We start from the raw sequence: 18210 nt of genomic DNA, 5'->3' as shown, positions 1-18210 counted from the left end.
GAAGATGCTCCAGGCTCACCTTATATATTTCCTGCCCCAGCCCTCGAATCAGTCATTTCTCCAGGGAGCCCGGGCTCCTTTTACTGGGCAATGATATTAGAAATCAAGATCTGGCACTGGATGTGCTCATTGCTGCTGGGATGTCCTTGCTTCTAAGCCTTCTCAGCTGACAGAGCAAGCGAACTGATGTGCAGGTACTAACCTATGCCTATGCGCATATCTGTAAAGATTTCTCTGTGTATCTATCTGCTGCATAGTAGGCTAAGCATGAGTTCATACCGCTGTTCCTGACTAATCCAGTGCCTCGCGGGTCATTCCAGCTTTTCCCCTTTGCTCATCTGTAATCTCCCACTCCAACAGGGAGAAACCTGGCTCCCGCGATCCACTGACTTAGCTGTTCAGTGCCAGTGTGCACGTAGTGTGGTTTCAGAATTGTCAACCCGCACCCCTGTAGGGAACAACTTTCCCAACTAGAGCACAGTGTTATGCACAGTTCCTTTTGCCTTTCGTTTTACAGACCCTGCTCGTTTCCAAAATTACTTAGGTCAGCATCTTTTCTCCCATCCAAACGTCTTTTTCTGGACTGGGTCTCCCTTTCTCCTGCCAATAAACCTGGCCTGTGGGGCTCCGGAGGTGGTGTCCTCCGTGGGGACTGGATCTCCATGCCCCAGTGAGTCTCATCAGTCCCCTGTGCCGTTGCCCCCACTCCCAAACAGCCCAGTTGAATCCTCTTGACCCACCTGCCAAGCTCTGTGACCTCAGGGGTGGACCTGGCCCCAGGCCTAGCTCCAGTCAGTCTTCACTCCTGCCTGAGGACCACTGCGCATCCCCCAGGACCCTACAGCAGGGGCCGGCCACTCTGGGCCCTGGCCAAGCTGTCCAACCATCCTGCTGGTCCACCTGGTAACCGGGGCCTTCTCGGGTTACTCAGAGGATCACTTTGCCTTAGAAACTCCAGCTGTCACCTCGGACGCATCAGTAACCAATGCCAAGGCCCTGAGCAGCAGAGGGCCGGCAACAAGCGAGTGTCCCCAGGTGTCCCGCGAGCACTGTGCTCTGTCACTGCAGCCACTGCCGTCACCAGGGAGGAAGGTGAGCAAACCTGGAGGGAGGTGGGGGACCCAATATTCTGGGATGGGCAGCCCTGGGATGCCTGCCTCTCGTAAGCCCTGTTGGGAGCCTGGAGTCCTGTTTCCAGGGGAAGATGAGGGAGGAGAGTGACCCAGACGGGGAGCTCTGCATGGGTGAGAGAGGGCTTTGGTCAACCTGCAGGGCTGTGGACGCACTGGAGGGCTGGACACAGCTCAAATGCCCAGCAGGGTTCGCTTGCTGGCAGCCTCTTTGGTTGTGCAGGCTCCCCAGGTTGGGTGTAGATGTGTTAGGAGTTGCCTGTTCTGGCCTCTGATAGGCAGCCCTGCCAGAGGTCGCTGGTCAGAATAGGTGTGCACAGTTTCCAGCCAGCCCCTCTTTGATCGTGGAGGAGCTGACTGCTTCTCTCGTGGTACAAGAACTGAGCTCAGGCCCATCCAAGACACGGGGATGCCCCCACCCCGCCTGGGCCCAGCAGACCCAGGAGGCCAGTGATACCACCATGTGACAGAGTAAGTGTCCCTGAGGCTCCATGGTGGCACCACTGCCTGGCGGAAGAGGACCAGGTCCCTTGGGGTGGGCTCGGGAGTGAGCCTGCTAGCCTCGGGGTATGGCAGCTCCCACCCCACCAAGTGTGAGGAGTTCTCACACCGTGCACTCTGGTGGCAGGTGACACAGGTTCTCACTCAATGTCACTCAGGGACATTTCCTCCCACAGTCCATGATGCTCCTGGAAGCCTGGACCTCCTCCCTGCCCCCCAACGGTTCTAAGAAGTGTTCCCCAGGTGTCCTGGGAGAGGCCAGCTCCTGGGAGAGGGAGCCAGTGGGAGGATGACACCCATAGTGTGGGTGGAGGGCTCTCCAAACACCTTCGGAGGGCTGAGGGGTACCGAGACCAGGGCCTTCAAAATCCAGCCCTCAGACGTTCTTCTAAGCCAGCTTCAAGAAGTTCTCAGAACTATGGACTCTTACCCAGAAAACTAAGCCTCACCTATGACGTGTCAGCCTCGCCTCCCTATGATGTGTTTGCGTCTCCAGCCCACAGGATCATCTGCGTTTGGAGGACAGAGTCACCTCCCCAACCCCGAGCCTGTCGTAAGGCCAGGAGCCCAGAGCCCCCAGATCAGCCATATCACGCTTCCTCAAGGAGGGCAGTTCAAAGGGCAAATAACCCCCAAAGTCAGTAGGAATTTGTGAGCTCATACCACTGGGAAGTCCCATTGCCCCATGGGAGTTGGTGAATCGGGCACAACTGGATCCAAGAGTTCAGACAATATCCTAAGAACTCATCCTCCACACGGAGACAGAGAGGAAGGAGTAGAGACTCGGACTAGCACAGGCCTTGAGTCTTTGAGCGACACGCAGCCCAGTGTGCTGTCTCTCGCCCTCTCCAGCTGCTCGGACACCACTGCCATGCCAGCCACCAACCAGGGCTGGCCTGAGGACTTCGGCTTCCGGCTGGGCGGCTCGGGTCCCTGCTTCGTCCTGGAGGTGGCCGAAGGGAGCAGCGCACACACCGGGGGTCTGCGGCCTGGGGACCAGATCCTGGAGGTGGAGGGGCTGGCCGTGGGCGGCCTGAGCCGCGAGCGCCTCGTGCGCCTGGCCCGGCGCTGCCCGCGCGTGCCGCCCAGCCTGGGCGTGCTCCCCGGCCCCGACGGCGGCCCCAGCGCGGGATCCGGCTGTGCACCCCTGACCACAGCCTCGCGGCCCCCTCTTTCCGGCCGCGGCCTCTCTCTGGGCCGCGAGCTGCTACGCCTGGCCGGCCGCAAACGCCCTGACGCCGTGCACCGAGAGCGCAGGCGCAAAGCCCAGGAGTTCAGCCGCAAGGTAGGGCGCCCAGGGCAGTACGGGGCGGGGCCCTAGGAGGCGGGGCGGTCTGGGGGTGGGGCTCTAGGGGCTATTGTTCTGGGGGGCGGGCACTGTGGGCGGGGCACGTCAGGGGCTTGATCTGTGGGAGTTGCTTTTCTTTATTTATTGAGGTAATACGGATGCACAGCTCAGTAAATCTTACCTAGGCATACACCGTTGTAACTACCACCCTGATCAACCTGTAGATTAATAGCATAAAGACAGTAATAGAATGCAGAGCATAGAATGATTCCTTCACCTTCTCCTTCATGAGAAGGTTCTCATGTGATCCTTTCCCTATCTGCCCCAACCAGAGGTAGCTACTATGCTGACTTCCATCGTTATAGATGACTTTTGCCTGTTTGTGAACGTCATATAAATGGAATTATATAACATGTACTCTTTGGTGCTGGGCTTCTTATGGTCATGTTATATCTGTGACTTTCATCCCTGTTGTGTGTGGTAGTGGATCATTCTTTCTATTGCCCGTATTAGTAACATACTGCCTTAGTCTACTGCGGCTGCTAAAATGAACTGTCAGAGTGTGAGTGGCTTATAAAAACCAGGAATTTATTTCTCACAGTTCTGGAGGCTGGGAAGTGCAAGATTACAGTGCCAGCAGATCAGTGTCTGGTGACGACCCCCCTCCTGGGTCACAGACAGTGGCCTTCTTGCTGTGTCCTCACAGAGTGGAAGGGGCTAGGGATCTCTCTTGGGTCTCTTTTATAAGAACACTAATCCCTTAATGAGGGCTCTACCCTCATTACCTGAACATCTCCCAAAGGCCCCATCTTTGGGGGTTAAAATTTCAATATATAAATTGGGGAGGGGGACACAAACACTCAGACCATAGTACATAGTGTTATTTTTAAAAGAGCCACACCTGGGCTTCCCTGGTGGCACAGTGGTTAAGAATCCGCCTGCCAATGCAGGAGACACGGGTTCCAACCCTGGTCCAGGAAGATCCCACATGCCGCGGAGCAACTAAGCCCATGCGCCACAACTACAGGGCCTGCACTCTAGATCCCGCGAGCCACAACTACTGAGCCGCTGTGCCACAACTACTGAAGCCCGTGTGCCTAGAGCCCGTGCTCTGCAACAAGAGAAGCCCGTACACCGCAACGAAGAGTAGCCCCCACTCACTGCAACTAGAGAAAAGCCCGTGTGCAGCAACGAAGACCCAACGCAGCCAAAAATAAATAAATAAGTAAAAGAACCACACCTGTTTCAAGCCCCCACAAAACCGGGATCTGGCCCTGACTTACACAGCAGTCTGGATGGCAGGTTGGCCACAGGAGGCCCAGGTTTGGGTCCCCCAAACCTCCAAAGGCATCGCCTGTCAGGCTTTGGCACAAACAGGCTCTGAGTGTTCTCAGGTGGAAAGTTAGGACTTCCCTGAGGACTGAGGGTTAGGAGCCAGAAATGGCCAAGGCCTCCAGCCGAAAGAAGAGCCCAAGGCCTGAGTCACCTTCAGGAAGTGAGGGGTAGCCACCAGGAGAGGTGGGGACCCGGGGCTGGGAAGGAAAGGCTGAGGATGGTGTTGGCCTCAGGCCAGAATCCCAAGAAATCCCTGATTTGCGGAAACATATCCCTTTACTGGACCAATCCAGGCAAACCCGAGAAACCTGGGATGTGACACATATATGAGGAAGAGGCTGCCCAGTACGATCACGTCTACTGGGAAGGTCTCAGTGCAGCAACTACCTCAGGCCATCCGCCCTCATATACCTACGCTCCAGGGCCTTCAGATGTGGTCCAAAGGCCCTCATTTGACTGAAACTCCAACTGAACAACAAGTGAGCCAGGAAAGAGTCTGGAGCCTAGACACTCCCCTCTCCCTGCCTAGGGTTCAGGCCCCATGTGGATGCCAAGCCCAATGTCCTGGAAACTTCGTATCTGCTTGGTACTTGGGACACTTGAGTTCAGATACCATTCCTTGTCCTCCATGGAAGTGGATTTGCTCAGTCCTGCCCTTGGCAGGGTTTGGCCATGGGGTTTGGGGGCGAAGGGGCCAGGAAGCCATGCTGGAGTTTGGCCATTGCCCAAATGGCTCCCAGCTCACTGCCCAGGTATCAGATCCCCACCCACCTGGCCTCTTCCAGCACCTAAGCTTGGCCCAGTCCTCCTTCTAAACTGACTCCCCTCAGGAGCCTCACCTCTACCATGTGCCCCAGCATAAACCATTGTCTGGGCAGGACCTCAGCTGAGCCTTTCAGCCCCATTCCCCCAAGCAGGCCAGCCTCTAGCCAGGTCCAGGCGGTCACTCACACATACACACAGGACTCAGCTCTGGCCTTCCTAGGTCACCAGAGTCCAGCTCCTCAAAAGATGTGACTTTTTCCTATCTCCATAATAAGCTCGCCCGTAACAACAAACATCAAAGATATGGATGCCTTTTCACCCACCACAGTTAATTTTTACCCCCACTTTTAGTCCTCTAAGTGTCCAGAGGGCTGACCTCTACATGAGGTCCCAGCATTCCAGACTCCTCCACCTCAACATGAAGCTCAAAGATTCCCATAGAAGAGGAAGAGAGCATAAAAGATTGTGCCTCACAAAATTAAAATTCTAAGCGATACTAACAAGGAATATGATAGGGTGATAAGTGGAGGCGAGCTGTGTTCCATAGTAAAGTGTCGTAAATTTCTTTTCTTATCTAGGAGGGGGCCAGAGATTAATGTCAGACTTCGGGTCATTTTCTTTTTTTTGGTTGTTTAGTTAAATACATGTGTTAATAATTTAATGGTAACTACTAAAAAAATTAAGAAAATATTCATTAAAAATAAAAGAAGATTGGGCCTCAACTCTTAAGGGAGGAATCCACCCACTGCACCTCCCGTCAATGCTCATTGGCTAGAACCAGTCACACTGCTGCTTCCAAAGGATGCTGGGAAGTGTAGTCCTCTGTGTGTCCAGGAAGGAGGGGAGACCTAGAGATATTGGTGAGCGCTAGCACCTGAATCCATTCCAGCTGTTGTAAAAAACTACCACAGATTGGGTGACTCATAAACAGGAATCTATCTCTCACAGCTCTGGAGTCTGGAAGTTTGAGAACAGGGTGCCAGCATGGTTGAGCGAGGGCCCTCTTTGGATTGCAGACTTCTGGTTTTGTCCTCACATGGTGAAAGGGGCGAGGGAGCTCTTTGGGGCTCTTTTATAAGGGCACTAATTCCATTCATGAGACCTCCACCCTCATGACCTAATCACATCCCAAAGGTCCCACCTCCTAATACCATCGCCTGGGGCATTAGGTTTTCAACGTACAAATTTTGGGGGGACACAAACATTCAGACCATAGCAACTAGTACAGTCTGCTGTAATGCCAGATGACCTGCTGTAGAACCAAAGGTCTGTCCCAGACTCCATGCGATCCCTGGAGAGTCGGAAGGGGGCCCATCAGAGGCCCCAGAAGGGCAGGGTGGACATGCAGACTTGGCCAGGAAGCAGGGCCAGGGGTCATGACCGAGGGAGGAATCTGACCAGCTGCCCAGGTCAGCTGTGGTGCATTTTCTGGCAAGAGGGAATGGAGAGTGGTAGATTCTGGTTAGAGCTCCCCCAAGCAGCTCCACAAATCCCAAAAAAAGACTGCCTCAGGAAGATCAACAGTGTCTGTGGAGCGCCTCCCCCCGCCGTCCGCCATTGGTTTTGACCAATCAGCTCCCAGGTTCTCGCCAGCACTCGTCCTGCCCCAGATTGTCCTCCTTGAAGAGCCTGATATTTAATAGAAAATCCATTAGTGCCCCGTGATGGCGCATCATGCTTAGATGTAGGCTGAGAGCATCTCGGTAATAGCTGACACCAAAACCGCACTGTGGCAGGGGCCCCAGGAGGGAGGAACTATTTTTTCCTCTTTCTTACATAAAACGTCTTTCCCCCTAGCCATGTTCTCCTTTGAATCGAGGCTGCAGCTGACTTTGATTTCAAAGCCACTAACATTCCTCGGTCTGGCGGGTTCTCGAGGAGGGGTGCCTGGTACTGCAGCCTGCCCCACACACCGAGAGGGAAAGAAAGGTCGGCGGGGGAGCTGCAGGAAATGCACCTCGAGAATGGCCGGCCACTTGCCAGCTCTTTGGTTCAGTTCTGTAAACGCTCACTGAATGCACCAAGCCCTGTGCTCGGGTCTGGATAGGAGTAAGATGTCAGGTCTATGTCTCGGGCCATCACACCTGGTGAGGGAGACCTGGTGTGCAGGTGCCGGGACTCAGGCATGCACAGAATGTGGCCTCTGGCTGGATGCCCTGGAAGCCACCTGCTAATACCTGCTCATCCTCTATGGTGTCACCACCTCTGGAAAGCCTTCCTTAATCCCCTTGTGCTACCACGTAGAAAGCAGCTGGATGTACAGTTCTGAAGTTCAGGAGAAAGCTCTGGGCTGAAGATCAAGATCTAGGCGTCACCATCTGGGGTCCTTGTCCAGAGCGGTGTCAGGGAGCACTTGTGGCAAGTCAAGGGGTGGACTGTGGCAGGTAAGGACAGTCATATGGAAAGAGCAAGTATAGACAGTTCTGAGCAGGAAAAAGAAGAGGATGGTGGGGTTGTGGGATCAGGGAGGACTTTATTTACTGGGAGAGATGTGAACATTTGTATGAGCTGAAGGGAAGGAGGCTGTGGAGACACTGAAATCCATGCATTTTGCCGCTGTTGACTGTAGCCCTCTGATGAGCAAGGGCTGGGGAAACAGCTGTGAACAGGACTGGAGGGGAGCCTGCTCTCATAGCTGCTGACATGCCTGTGGGGAAAGAAATGATGAGCACGTGGACAAATCAATAAACAGTTATTTGAGATGATGATCAATTAAGGGAGGAAATAAACAGGGAGATGAGAGAGTGATGGGGGCCCCTTGAACGGAGTGGTCAGGAAAGGCTCCCTAAGGAGGGGACTTTCAAGCTGACAGCTGAGTGACAAGTAGGTGGCAGGAAGAGAGGGTGGGGACTCTGGTGTGTGTGTGTGTACAGTGTAATGTCTGTGGTCTTGTGGGTTGGCCTTGCCCAGGAGAGTGGAGGGTGGAGGGGAGGGATGCTGGGTCTGTTGAGAAGTTTGGAGGTGGATGGAAGGGGGTACCGAACAGCCCCACTTCTGGCCGAAATTGCACCTGCACGGTCCTGAGAGAGATGCATGGCAAACTCCCAGACTCACCAAGTGGCCCAGCCTCCCACCCCTGCTTCAGGGTTAGCTCAGGATGTCAGTACCCAGAGGCACCCCCAGACCCCGGACTAACAAGGCAGGGATCTCCTGGAGTATGGACAGACAATGGTTAACTGCTGCATTTTTAAAAGTATTAGTGGGAATTCCCTGACAGTCCAGTGGTTAGGACGCTGAGCTTCCACTGCAGGGGGTGCAGGTTCGATCCCTAGTCGGGGAACTAAGATCCCACATGCGGTGAGGCAAAAAAAAAAGTATTGGTGCCAGGCACAAAAACCCACATAGCATATGATTCCAGTCATAAGAAATATTCAGTATGAGCATCCATAGAACAGAAAAATAGATTAGTGGCTGCCCAGGGCTGGGGAAGTAGGGAATGGGGAGTGACCGCTTAATGGGTACAGCGTTTCCATCTGGGGTGATGAGAATGTCCTGGAACTAGAAGGTGGTGATGGTTACACCACACTGTGAATGTACTTAATGCCACTGAATTGTACATATGAAAATGGTTACTGTGGTAAATTTTATGTTATGTGCATTTTTACCACAGTAAAAGAAAAAGGGAAAAAAAGAAGCAATGACAACATGTATGCCTTTTCCTGACTGTATAAGTCATATAAGCTCACTGTTTAAAAAATGGAAACCATTGACATAAAAATAATCAAAATCACTATAAACCTTAGTGCATATTCCCTGTGCAGACATATGTGTAATTATCTATGATAAAAATGTAATACCGTGTGTTCCATTTGATAACCTGTTTTTTTCACTTACCTGTTTATCACAAACATTTTCTATGTATTTTATAACAGCTTTAGTGAGATGTATTCATATACCATACAATTTATTCATTTAAAGTGTACACTTCAATGGTTTTTAGTATATTCACAGAGCTGTGCAACTATCACCACAATTTTAGAACTTTTTAATCACCCCAGAAAGAAGCCCTGCACCCATTAGCCATCACTCCCCATTTCATGGTTTTTAAATAAAGACCTACAGCATCATTCTCTCTGGCCAAATGGTACCACATTGCACCAAACCTTAAACACTGTCAATTGCAAGATGCACTTGTTTTATTTACCACCAAGAAAGAAAAATCCCTGCCAACTGACCCGTGACACATGCTTCCTTATCTTCTTGTCAGTTAATTTGTAGTTAGTGGAAGAGGGCTTTTAGACTTATTTGGACATATTTAGTACTCGCAATGTATATAACTCAATGGAAGTAACAATATGAAACCTATGACCAAATTCATACATGCACAGGAATGACAACTAGCCATAGGACACAACCTGATTTCAAAGATGTTAAAATTTTTTTTTAAAAAGTGCTCACCCTAGAATCAATGATATCCAATATTGCAGAGTATGGAGTGAACTTGGCTGTGAAACAACAGAAGTTGACTCCGCTAACTGAGGCAGAAAAGGAATTTGTGGGAGGAAGAGTTCATAGAATCAGTGCTGGAGACCTAGGCTTAGGACCAAGAAGGGATGGGCCACCTGGAGCACAGCTGTCCTAAACACCCTTCAGGATGAGTCTGCTCAGGGCGCGCTACAGGGCTCTGCCACTGCCCTGAACAAGCTCCGTGTCCCCACATCTCTGCGTCATTCCTTCAAGAGCAAAAGCCCTGGGCAAGAGCCTCCGACTGCCCGAGGCTGCAACATAAGGCCCAGGACCTTGCCTCTCACCTGGTTGGGGATTTCCTCCCATCTTGGCTGCATAGCCAAGGAAATATCCCCCAAATGGATGTGCTACAATTATTTAGCCTGTAATGTCAGATATTTATACTGCTTCCAGTGTCTCAGTATCATAAATAATGCAGAGGTGAACCTCTTCACTCATATATCGTCGTGCACTTGTCAGGACACGTCAAGGATACATTCGTCGATGCACGATCATTGGGTAAAATGACAGGCGCATTTTTAGGCTTTGGACACTCTTGCTGCCCATGTCCGGTAGGCTCCTCTGAGTAGATGTGCTCTGTCTGGCCTCAGCTGGTTTGCACAATAAGGTGAAGAAAACAAAAGTCCAGAGGGAGCATTGAGGAAACCAGAATTTGGGGTGACGCGTGCACCCCAGGGCCTTTTTGTGGAGCCAGAACGTTCTCTGTGGGATCTCTCGGCGGAGGAGTATGGTGGAAGGGAATATAGTGTTATGATGCTAGTAACTAGCAATTACAGAGTGCTTGGCACGTGTTTTAAGCCCTTACATGGATTCCTTTAATCCTCACGATATTCAGTAGAAGGGCTGTCTCTGGGTTTGAATCCTGACTCCATGGCCTTGAGTAAGTCACCCCACCCCAGCAGCCTCAGTTTCCTTAGATACAGAACAAAGATACGGGCCCCGCCCACCTCGTTGGGCTACTGTGAGCTCTGAAATGGCATGGTCTGGGTAAGGAGCTCTCACGGGGGCCCAGAGGGGGCTGCCATGTCAGCTGTCCTGGGGGAGAAAGGGAGGGAGGTGACTGATTCCCTGGTGTTCTGCCCTGGGACCCTTGTGGCCACTCATCAGACCCTTCCCCGCAGGTGGATGAAATCTTGGGGGACCAGCCGATGACCAAGGAGCGGATGTTCGCTGCTCTAAAGCAGTTCGCGGCTGAGCAGCGGGTGGATGAGCTGGTGTGGGCGCTCACCCTGGTGCTGCCCCTCGAGGCCCGTGGGCCCCTCCTGGAGAACCTCAGGTACCTCAATTGGGGGGCAGGATGGGCAAGCAGGGGTGTCCACTCTCCCACCACCACCCCGGGCTCTGCTGCTGCTGTTGCTGCGTGGCCCGCCCCTGAGCTGGACCCCAACACCCCGTCAGCTCCAGGATATGGGTGGGCCAGTGACCCCGAAGGCTGCTGGGAAGGTCAGCTGTTGGCTTTGCTGGCCGCCAAGGCATCACTTTGAGTGAGAAGGAAAGGGCTGCTAACTGCTGGGCTGGGACTGGCTGCAGAGAAGACCCACCTCCTGAGCTCAAGTCACAGTCTGCCCTGCTCTGTCCCAAAACCCAGATCACAGAAATCTCCAATGCGACACCAAGACAATCCTAGTTCTTCACTGAGAGGGAGTAATGGCGCAGTGTCAAGGCAAGGAAGCCTGGAGCTGTGCTGTGTCCATCCCGGGCACCGCCCTCCTCCCCATCCTATAAACAGTGTGTTCTCTCTGCCCTTTGATGATGACAGCTGCGTGCCAAGAACCTCGCCAGGTCCCTAGACGAACACTCTCTCACTGAATCCCACCAGCACTATTATTGTCCCCATTCCACAGAGGTAGACTGAGGCTCAGAGAGGTTAAGGGACTGGCCCAAAGTCACACAGCAAATGAATAGCAGTCACAAGAACATGAACCAGTTAGCTGTGCACTTTCTGCTCAGCTTTGGACCTTCTAAATTCCTCCTTCAGGAAAAAAAAAAAAAATCTCCCGGTAGGTCCACACCTGGGAATCTCCTGAAACCGGCCCCCCACCTCCACCCCCATCCTGCCCTGCACCGCACAGCTTTGATCAGGCCCCCGTGGGCCTGAATGATGTGTTCCCTGCACGGGTCCTGCGGGGCTGGCTCTCCACCCCCTGCCTCCAGGGCCTGTGACGCTCCCCCACCCCCGCCCCTCCCCCTTCCTGGGCTCAGCCCGCCCCCTCCCCTCGCTGCCATTCACCCCGCAGCCTGCCCCTCCCTCTGGGCCTGGCCAATGTCAGGGACCGGGCTGGCCACCCCCACTCCCCAAGCCCGGGCGCAGCGTCTCCGCTCTGCAGCAGAGCACAAAAGAGGCCACCATGAGCTGCCTGGGGTGAGTTAGGGGCCTGCCCCTTGCTGGGAAAATCCGGAGAGAAAAAAAGTTATTTCTAGAGCCAAATTTGCAGAACAGATGATGCGCTGGCGCTGAGGGCTCCCTGGGGAGGTGATGGATGGGCAGCCCCCCACCCCGCCCCTCCGCACCAGTGCTGGGCCAGGGGCCGGGCGGCCAGGCTGTCCCTGGGAAGTTGGCATGCGTGTCTTAAGGCTGTTAGCCGCCAGACTCAGCTGGAGGCCCCCTCGGTCCCTCATCTCCCTCCGGCGCTGCCCAGGCTTCCGTCCCTGCCGCCTCTGCCGGGTCAGCCGGTCTGCCTCCCGGGACAGCCCCTACGCCCGCCTTTCCTGTCCGCGGCTCGTCCCCCGAGCGGCCGGCAGAGGGTCAGGAAGAGTCGAGGTGGAAAGGCACCCCCTTGGGCATGCTCGATTTAGAGCCTGGGAACCGGGAACCCCGGACACCTGGGATGCCCAGTCCCCGCAGCGTCCCCGTCCCCGGGGCGCTGCTGGGGAGGATGAAACAGCAGCCTCTTGTCCGAGCGTCAAGGGCGACAGGAAAATTGGGGAGGCTGCTGGAGGGGGGGGCGGTGCCCAGCTGGGCTCTGCAGGGAGAGGGGTGCCCTGGCAGCCTGGCTTCAGCCACCCATCCCGCTACCTCCCCACCCCCCCCTCCACCACCCCTCTGGTGTACTGGTGTGCTCTGGTGCCCATGTACTGGTTTCCAGGGATGAAGTGATGATCCCCACGCAGCACCTTCCCGAGAGAGCTCAGAGAAGGCATGGAGGAATCACGGACAGTTTTCTGTGATTCTGAGAGCTGAGCATCAGCCGAGGGGCAGCTGAGAATGGACTCAACACAGGGCAGTCAGGGCAGGCTGCCTGGAGCAGGCAGCAAGTTCCGGTGCTGGAGCTTAGACAGTGACTGGTGGGGTGTGGCATGCGCCCTGTGGAGGTGGGAAGATAGTTCATCAGGGCCAGGCATCTAGCCACAGAGGTGGAGCCCGGAGATCCAAGGCGAGGGTGGTGCCACACACAACCCAACCCTGGGTACCCAACTGTGCCTAGCTGTGACCCACCCTGCCTTGGTAGAGGGCCATGAAGGGCTCTGGCCTTGGGACCCCCCGACTGAGGAGAGACAAGGCTTGAATGAGAGGTGCAGCAGCAAAGGGTAGGTAAAGATACACGTGTGCGCGTGTGTTGTGCTCATGTGTGTGCACACTCGACAGAGGCTGGAACCCACCCAAATCACCGTGTGGCCTCTGAGGGGTGGTCCCAGTGGCCCAACTGGCAGACTTGGGGAGAAAGGAGAAGGAGCAGTGAGACCACGAAGTTGGGCCACCCAGCGCAGTAGCCACTAGCCACATGTCACTCTTTAACACTGAGTTTAATGGATATCAAATACGACTTAATATTCAACGTGGCCTCGTCATCTTAGCATGGCTGTGAGGGTGAGATTTGGGTCAGTGGCGATGTTGTAAGTAAAGGGTCTTATCTTTCTTTACGACAGCAGTTACTCCTGTGGCTCAGAGCCTAATTTGGGTCTATCCCCAAAGGGATTCCAGTCTGATGAAGTGATAAAATGACTTTCTAATTAGGGCAGGCCAGGTAGTTTGGAAAGCGTGACGCGGATAGGAGGGAACAGGAAAGCAAAGTCAGCTTTGTGCTCTGCTAGTGCACCTCCACCACACAGCTGAGGTGGTGGAGGAAGCTGTGTTTTGAATCCCAGCAGACCTAGCGAACCCCCAGTCCACTCACTGGCTGTGTGACCTTGAGCAGCTTCACTAACCTCTACACTTTATCCATAAAAATGGGGTTGGTCATTTCTACGTGTTCCCCGTGGGGTTCTTGGCAGGAAAGCATGTAAGTGGACTCTGCCAATGGCAAAGCAGAGAAGGGATTAGTTGAGAACCTGGGGGATAGGGTGTGAGCACCTCCTTCACCCTCCTCTGCTTTAATGACAAGTGTCAGCGCCACCATCATACAAAGCTCCTTGGAAAATTCTATGACACTGTGTAGGGGGAAGTGCCAGGCATCTCGTATGTGCTCCGTTAAATTGGTTTCCCCTAGGGAAGGTCTCTTTCTCCCTAGAGAGGTTCCTTGACCATGGCACTATCGACATTTGGGGCCCCATGTTTCTCTGTTGCTGGGGGCTGTCCTGCATGTTGTAGGATGCTTAGCAGCATCCCTGGCCTCTGCTCACTAGATGCCAGTAGCACGCCCTCCTCCCACTTTTCATTTTGTGACAACCAAAACTGTCTCCAGACAATGCCAAATGTCCTCTGTGGGGCAAAATCACCCCCAGTTGAGAAACACTGCCCTGGTGTGACCTGCCTTTGGTAGCACCCTCTTGCTGGGGCAGACACTTCAGCAGGACCAGCCTGGCCCACCCCATACTGCCATGGGTCATCTGGCCAGATGCACCAGCTGCTGGCCCCTTTGGTGCCTTCACTGTGCTGGGGGGCGGGGGGGGAACCTGGCCCCAAGGCAGCGAGTGCACTGCTGGCTGTGTCTGGATTCGAGCAGGAGCATCGGCTCCGTAGTCGCGTCTCCAGTGCCCACGGCAACGTGGACGGTCTTCACAGCCTCAGGGCCATCACAGCTGGTACCAAACAACCAGAAATGGCTCGATCATGATGGGACGGCTGTGGCCCTGTGGATGACAGGGAGCTGTGCTCACTGTGAGGATTTTCAGACACTTCTCCCCCTGGCAGGGCTGAGGTCAGGCACGGGGAGGACACCGAATGAGCACCGGCTCAGGCTTCCTGCTGCCGCAGGGGAGACATAAAGCCGTGAGAGGTCACCCCAGAGTGGTGGCCTCCCTGGGGCCAGGCACGCAGGGCTGAAGTGTGTTGGGCAGCATGGCCTGGATAGAGGACAGAGACTGACCGTCAGGTCTGCAGGGGCCTCCCTGTGACGGGCTGCAGGAAACACGCAGGCAGGATCATGGAGGATGTTCCCCGCAAAGACCGAGGCAGAGGCAAAGTCCCCAGGGTTTCCTGCCTCTGCGGTTCCAGCCTGTCTGGGTGGTGGCCGCCTCCTTGTGCTGACCCCCCTGCCCCCAGCGCCCTGCCACTTTGAGGCTGTCCCTGAGAGACCCCTCCCAGGATGCCCTGGGCTGGCTCCCCGGCATCTATCCTTTGGTCCTCAGAACTCAGATTCTCACCCTTTCCAGCCTGAAGCTAGGACTCGGATCAGCAAGAAATGACAATGCAGTGGGGGCCCTGGGGCCTGCTCCTGCTTTGTGGCAGGCCCAGAGCTGGAGGAGGGGTCCAGGCCCCCTTTCCCCTTATCTCCGTCTCTTCCCCTTAGCTGCTCCTCCCCTCCCCTCTCCCAGTAGGACACGCCCATCCTGGGGAGGCCCTCTGTTCCCCCCACTGCCCTCACCTGGGACTTGCCCCAACCTGGCCACCCCCTCCTCATTTCCACTCACTCACCAGGTCTCATTAACTTGACTTCCTGTGTTTTAGAATCTGGCCACTTGTCCCATCCCAACATCCTTTGCTGTGCCCCTCCCAGCATCACCCCTCCCCTGGTGTACCAAAACCTTCGGGGTCCCTCCGCCTCCCCTTAAATCCTTATACCCTCCCGCGGCTCCTCACTGTTCGGAGTGCAGCTTGAGCGGCTGACAACGGCATTCAAGGCCTCCTTCTCTAGCCCCTTCTCCTCTGGAGCTTCCCCCTGGGTGGGAAGGGAGGGTCTCTCTGGACGACACCTGCTGAGTCCTCGAGTCCCAGCGCAAAGGCCACCTCCTCCAGAAAGCCTTCCCAGGCTCTGCACAAGGCAGTCGGAGCTTCCTCTGAACGGTCGGGTTCGGCCTCGCTGCATTCGGGTGTTGGGGACTCTCCGGAGCGCCGCGGCCCGAGGGGTCGGAGGCGAGGCGCCTGGGGAGGTGCTCGTGGAGGGGGCCAGAGGAGGCGGCGTGACAGCCTCGACCAGCCCCAGCTCGCGGGGAGCTGACTGAAGGGTCCCCCGGAGGGGCGGGGCCGGGAGGGGCGGGGCCACCCGAGAGGGGGCGGGCGCGGGGCCTCGGGCCCAGCCGGCTCGGGAGGGGCCGAGCGCGCTCGCCCAGCAGAGTCGCGTGGAGTCTCGGCGCCCTCGCTCTGCTCGCGGGCTCCGTCACCCCCTGCCCATCGGCACCTGCCGCGCCGCCGTCGCCGGCTTCAGATGGGGAAGGACCAGGGCTTCTCTCGGCACTTTCGGTAGTTTCCCCACTGCGCCCAGAGCCCCCGGGAACCGCGCACCCTGGTGCGACGCACCCGCCTCCGGCTGACCTGAAAAGGGGTGGGGCTGGGACACTGAGGGGCTTCGCTGTCCTGGGTGGGCACCCACCGAGCCTGGCTGGGAGCGGGGGCTTGGGAGGGCAGGCATAAACCGGAAGGTTATTAAAGGGGCGAGTTTCCCGCGCTAGGCACCCGGAACCCGTCCGAGGCCCTAGGGGTCGGGATCCGGGTCGGGGATCAAGGGCTGGGATTGAAAAGCCCTTTTTCCTTCCTACGACTGGACTGATTGAGGGAACTGGGCAGAGAACAAGGCGGGGAATGTGGTGGAGAGAGAGGACCCTATGGGAGCCCCGGGTAGGAATCTGGAGTTGGCTTTAGACCTGATCCCCCAGAGAGAAGAGAACTGACTCTGAGTGCAAGGTCATTGTGTGGCACCCAGAAGAGCCCTGTGGCCACAGAGAAGCTTCTTGGCATAGCAGGGACCTGGGAGTCCTGAGGCAGCCATAGCCAGGCTGTCAGGTCAAAGGGGCATCAAATCCATCAGCCACAGTGGTCCATGAGACCCCACCCACTGCATCTGGATCTGCTGGGCCAGTCAATTCAGAGCAGACCCAGGGCTGGGGTGCCTGGGCCAGACTGAGCCGCATGGAGGGCCCACACCAGCCAGAAAGGGCGTCTGGCACACCAGGCAGCCTTGGCTTCCTTCTCAGCCCCAAGAACACCAAGGAGGGAATGGGCCACCCAACTTTCTCCTACCTATGCAGTTGGTGACTCACCTGGCTTCCACTGCAGGGGCAGGGTGGCGGCTGCCACCCTCTATTGCTGCTAGAGGGTGGCAGGTTGGACCTAGGGGCTGGGGGTGTTGGGCTGATACCTTCTGGAGCCTGGTGCCGGAGCCAAAGTGTAAGGTAGACAGTTTCCGGCTTGTCATCTCTGCTTTGCCTGAGCATGAGGCATGTGGGGAAGGTGCAGGCCAGGCGGAAGGAGAAGTCAGGCTCTGGAGACCTTGACTGACCATGTGGGGAATGCGACTGAGGCTCTAGATTTTCGGGAACCACTGGGGGTGGGCAAGGATGAGTGTATCAGGCGATGACTCTCCTGGCAGAGTTGAGCAGGCCATCATTCTAACCTCCTGGTTGCCTGGAACATCCAGATCTGAAGCAGAGCTCACTGGGGGGTGGGGGGCAGGCCCTGATGCACCCTCCTCCCTGAGGATCCACATCCCTTCCCTCCCACCAGGTAGCTTAGTGTGTCCACTGACCTTATTAAACTACCCACAGAGATTGGGGGAACTTAGCGGGGGCCACCGTGCGACATCAGAGGCGTTGTATTTCAGCTGTGGCTGCAAGGCCTCTGCTCCCTCCCCTCCTCCCATGCCCTTGGCAGTGGCTCCTGGTCGAAAGAACAGGAAAGGGAGCCTTGGGATGCAGCCAGGGAGGCCTCGATAGCAACCAGACCTTCAGGGGCCCTCGACAGAGCCCTGCCACAGTGCGGAGGTCCAGAGGCTGGGCTTCCATCTCAGCTGTGCCGAGGGCAGCCGAGTAACCCTGGAAAGTTAGGGATCCTCTCTGAGCCTCAGAATCCTCTTCCATGGGCCAGGGAGTCCACCAGGATGTTAACTGCTGCCATTACTCAGAAGTATGGGTGGGCCACTGGTAGACCCCCGTTTACTGAGTCTCTGAGTCCCAACCATGTGCCGAGCCCTGGCTGGTCACTGTTGGTCACACCCAGGCTTCAGACCCAGCCCTCTGAGAGCTTCCAGCCTTGCTGAGGAGACCTATGGGCACCAAGGAAACATTCCAGGGTGTGGACCCCAACAGGGGACTGTGTGAGCCTCCCCGCTGCCTCTCATCACTTCCAGGGTGACTCCTTTTAGAGCAGGGTCCACAGTGCCTTCAGCTTTGAAGCCGAGCGCCTGGCTGGCACAGAGAGCAGAGACTTCCTAAAACATGTTGGACAAAACTGGAGGAAGGCCAGTGTTGGGTGTTGAAGGGCGAGCCCGGTTTCGCTAGAAGAGCAGAGAGAGTGTGCTAGGTGGGGGCCACAGCCTGGGCAAAAGTGTACAAGACAGGACTGGATGTGGTGGTCCTGGCGCTTTCTGAGGCGGCAGCGGTAGAGAGGGCTGCTGGGAGAAGCAAGCTGGG

At 55.7% G+C, this 18210-nt stretch overlaps 1 protein-coding gene across 2 annotated transcripts in view; it reads left to right on the top strand.

Moving 5' to 3' along the window:
- The first annotated feature begins 954 nt into the window (after window positions 1–954).
- GRID2IP (Grid2 interacting protein) overlaps window positions 955–18210 on the top strand; it is a 35253-nt gene continuing 17997 nt past the window's right edge. The window contains exons 1-3 of one of the 2 annotated variants that reach the window (XM_029219528.1): window positions 955–1092; window positions 2484–2916; window positions 10608–10762. In XM_029219528.1, coding sequence (XP_029075361.1) covers window positions 2503–2916; window positions 10608–10762 — 569 coding nt within the window. In that variant the 5' untranslated portion in view covers window positions 955–1092; window positions 2484–2502. Of the gene's footprint in view, window positions 1093–2450; window positions 2917–10607; window positions 10763–18210 lie in introns of those variants that run through there. The other variant, XM_029219529.1, reaches the window with a different exon arrangement.

Source organism: Monodon monoceros, unplaced genomic scaffold, assembly GCF_005190385.1.
Source record: "Monodon monoceros isolate NGI ecotype Baffin Bay Population unplaced genomic scaffold, NGI_Narwhal_1 Super_Scaffold_13, whole genome shotgun sequence".
In the NCBI taxonomy this organism is placed as follows: domain Eukaryota; kingdom Metazoa; phylum Chordata; class Mammalia; order Artiodactyla; family Monodontidae; genus Monodon; species Monodon monoceros.
The sequence above is the reverse complement of the archived record's forward strand: the minus strand, read 5'-3'. Positions and strand labels throughout refer to the sequence as shown.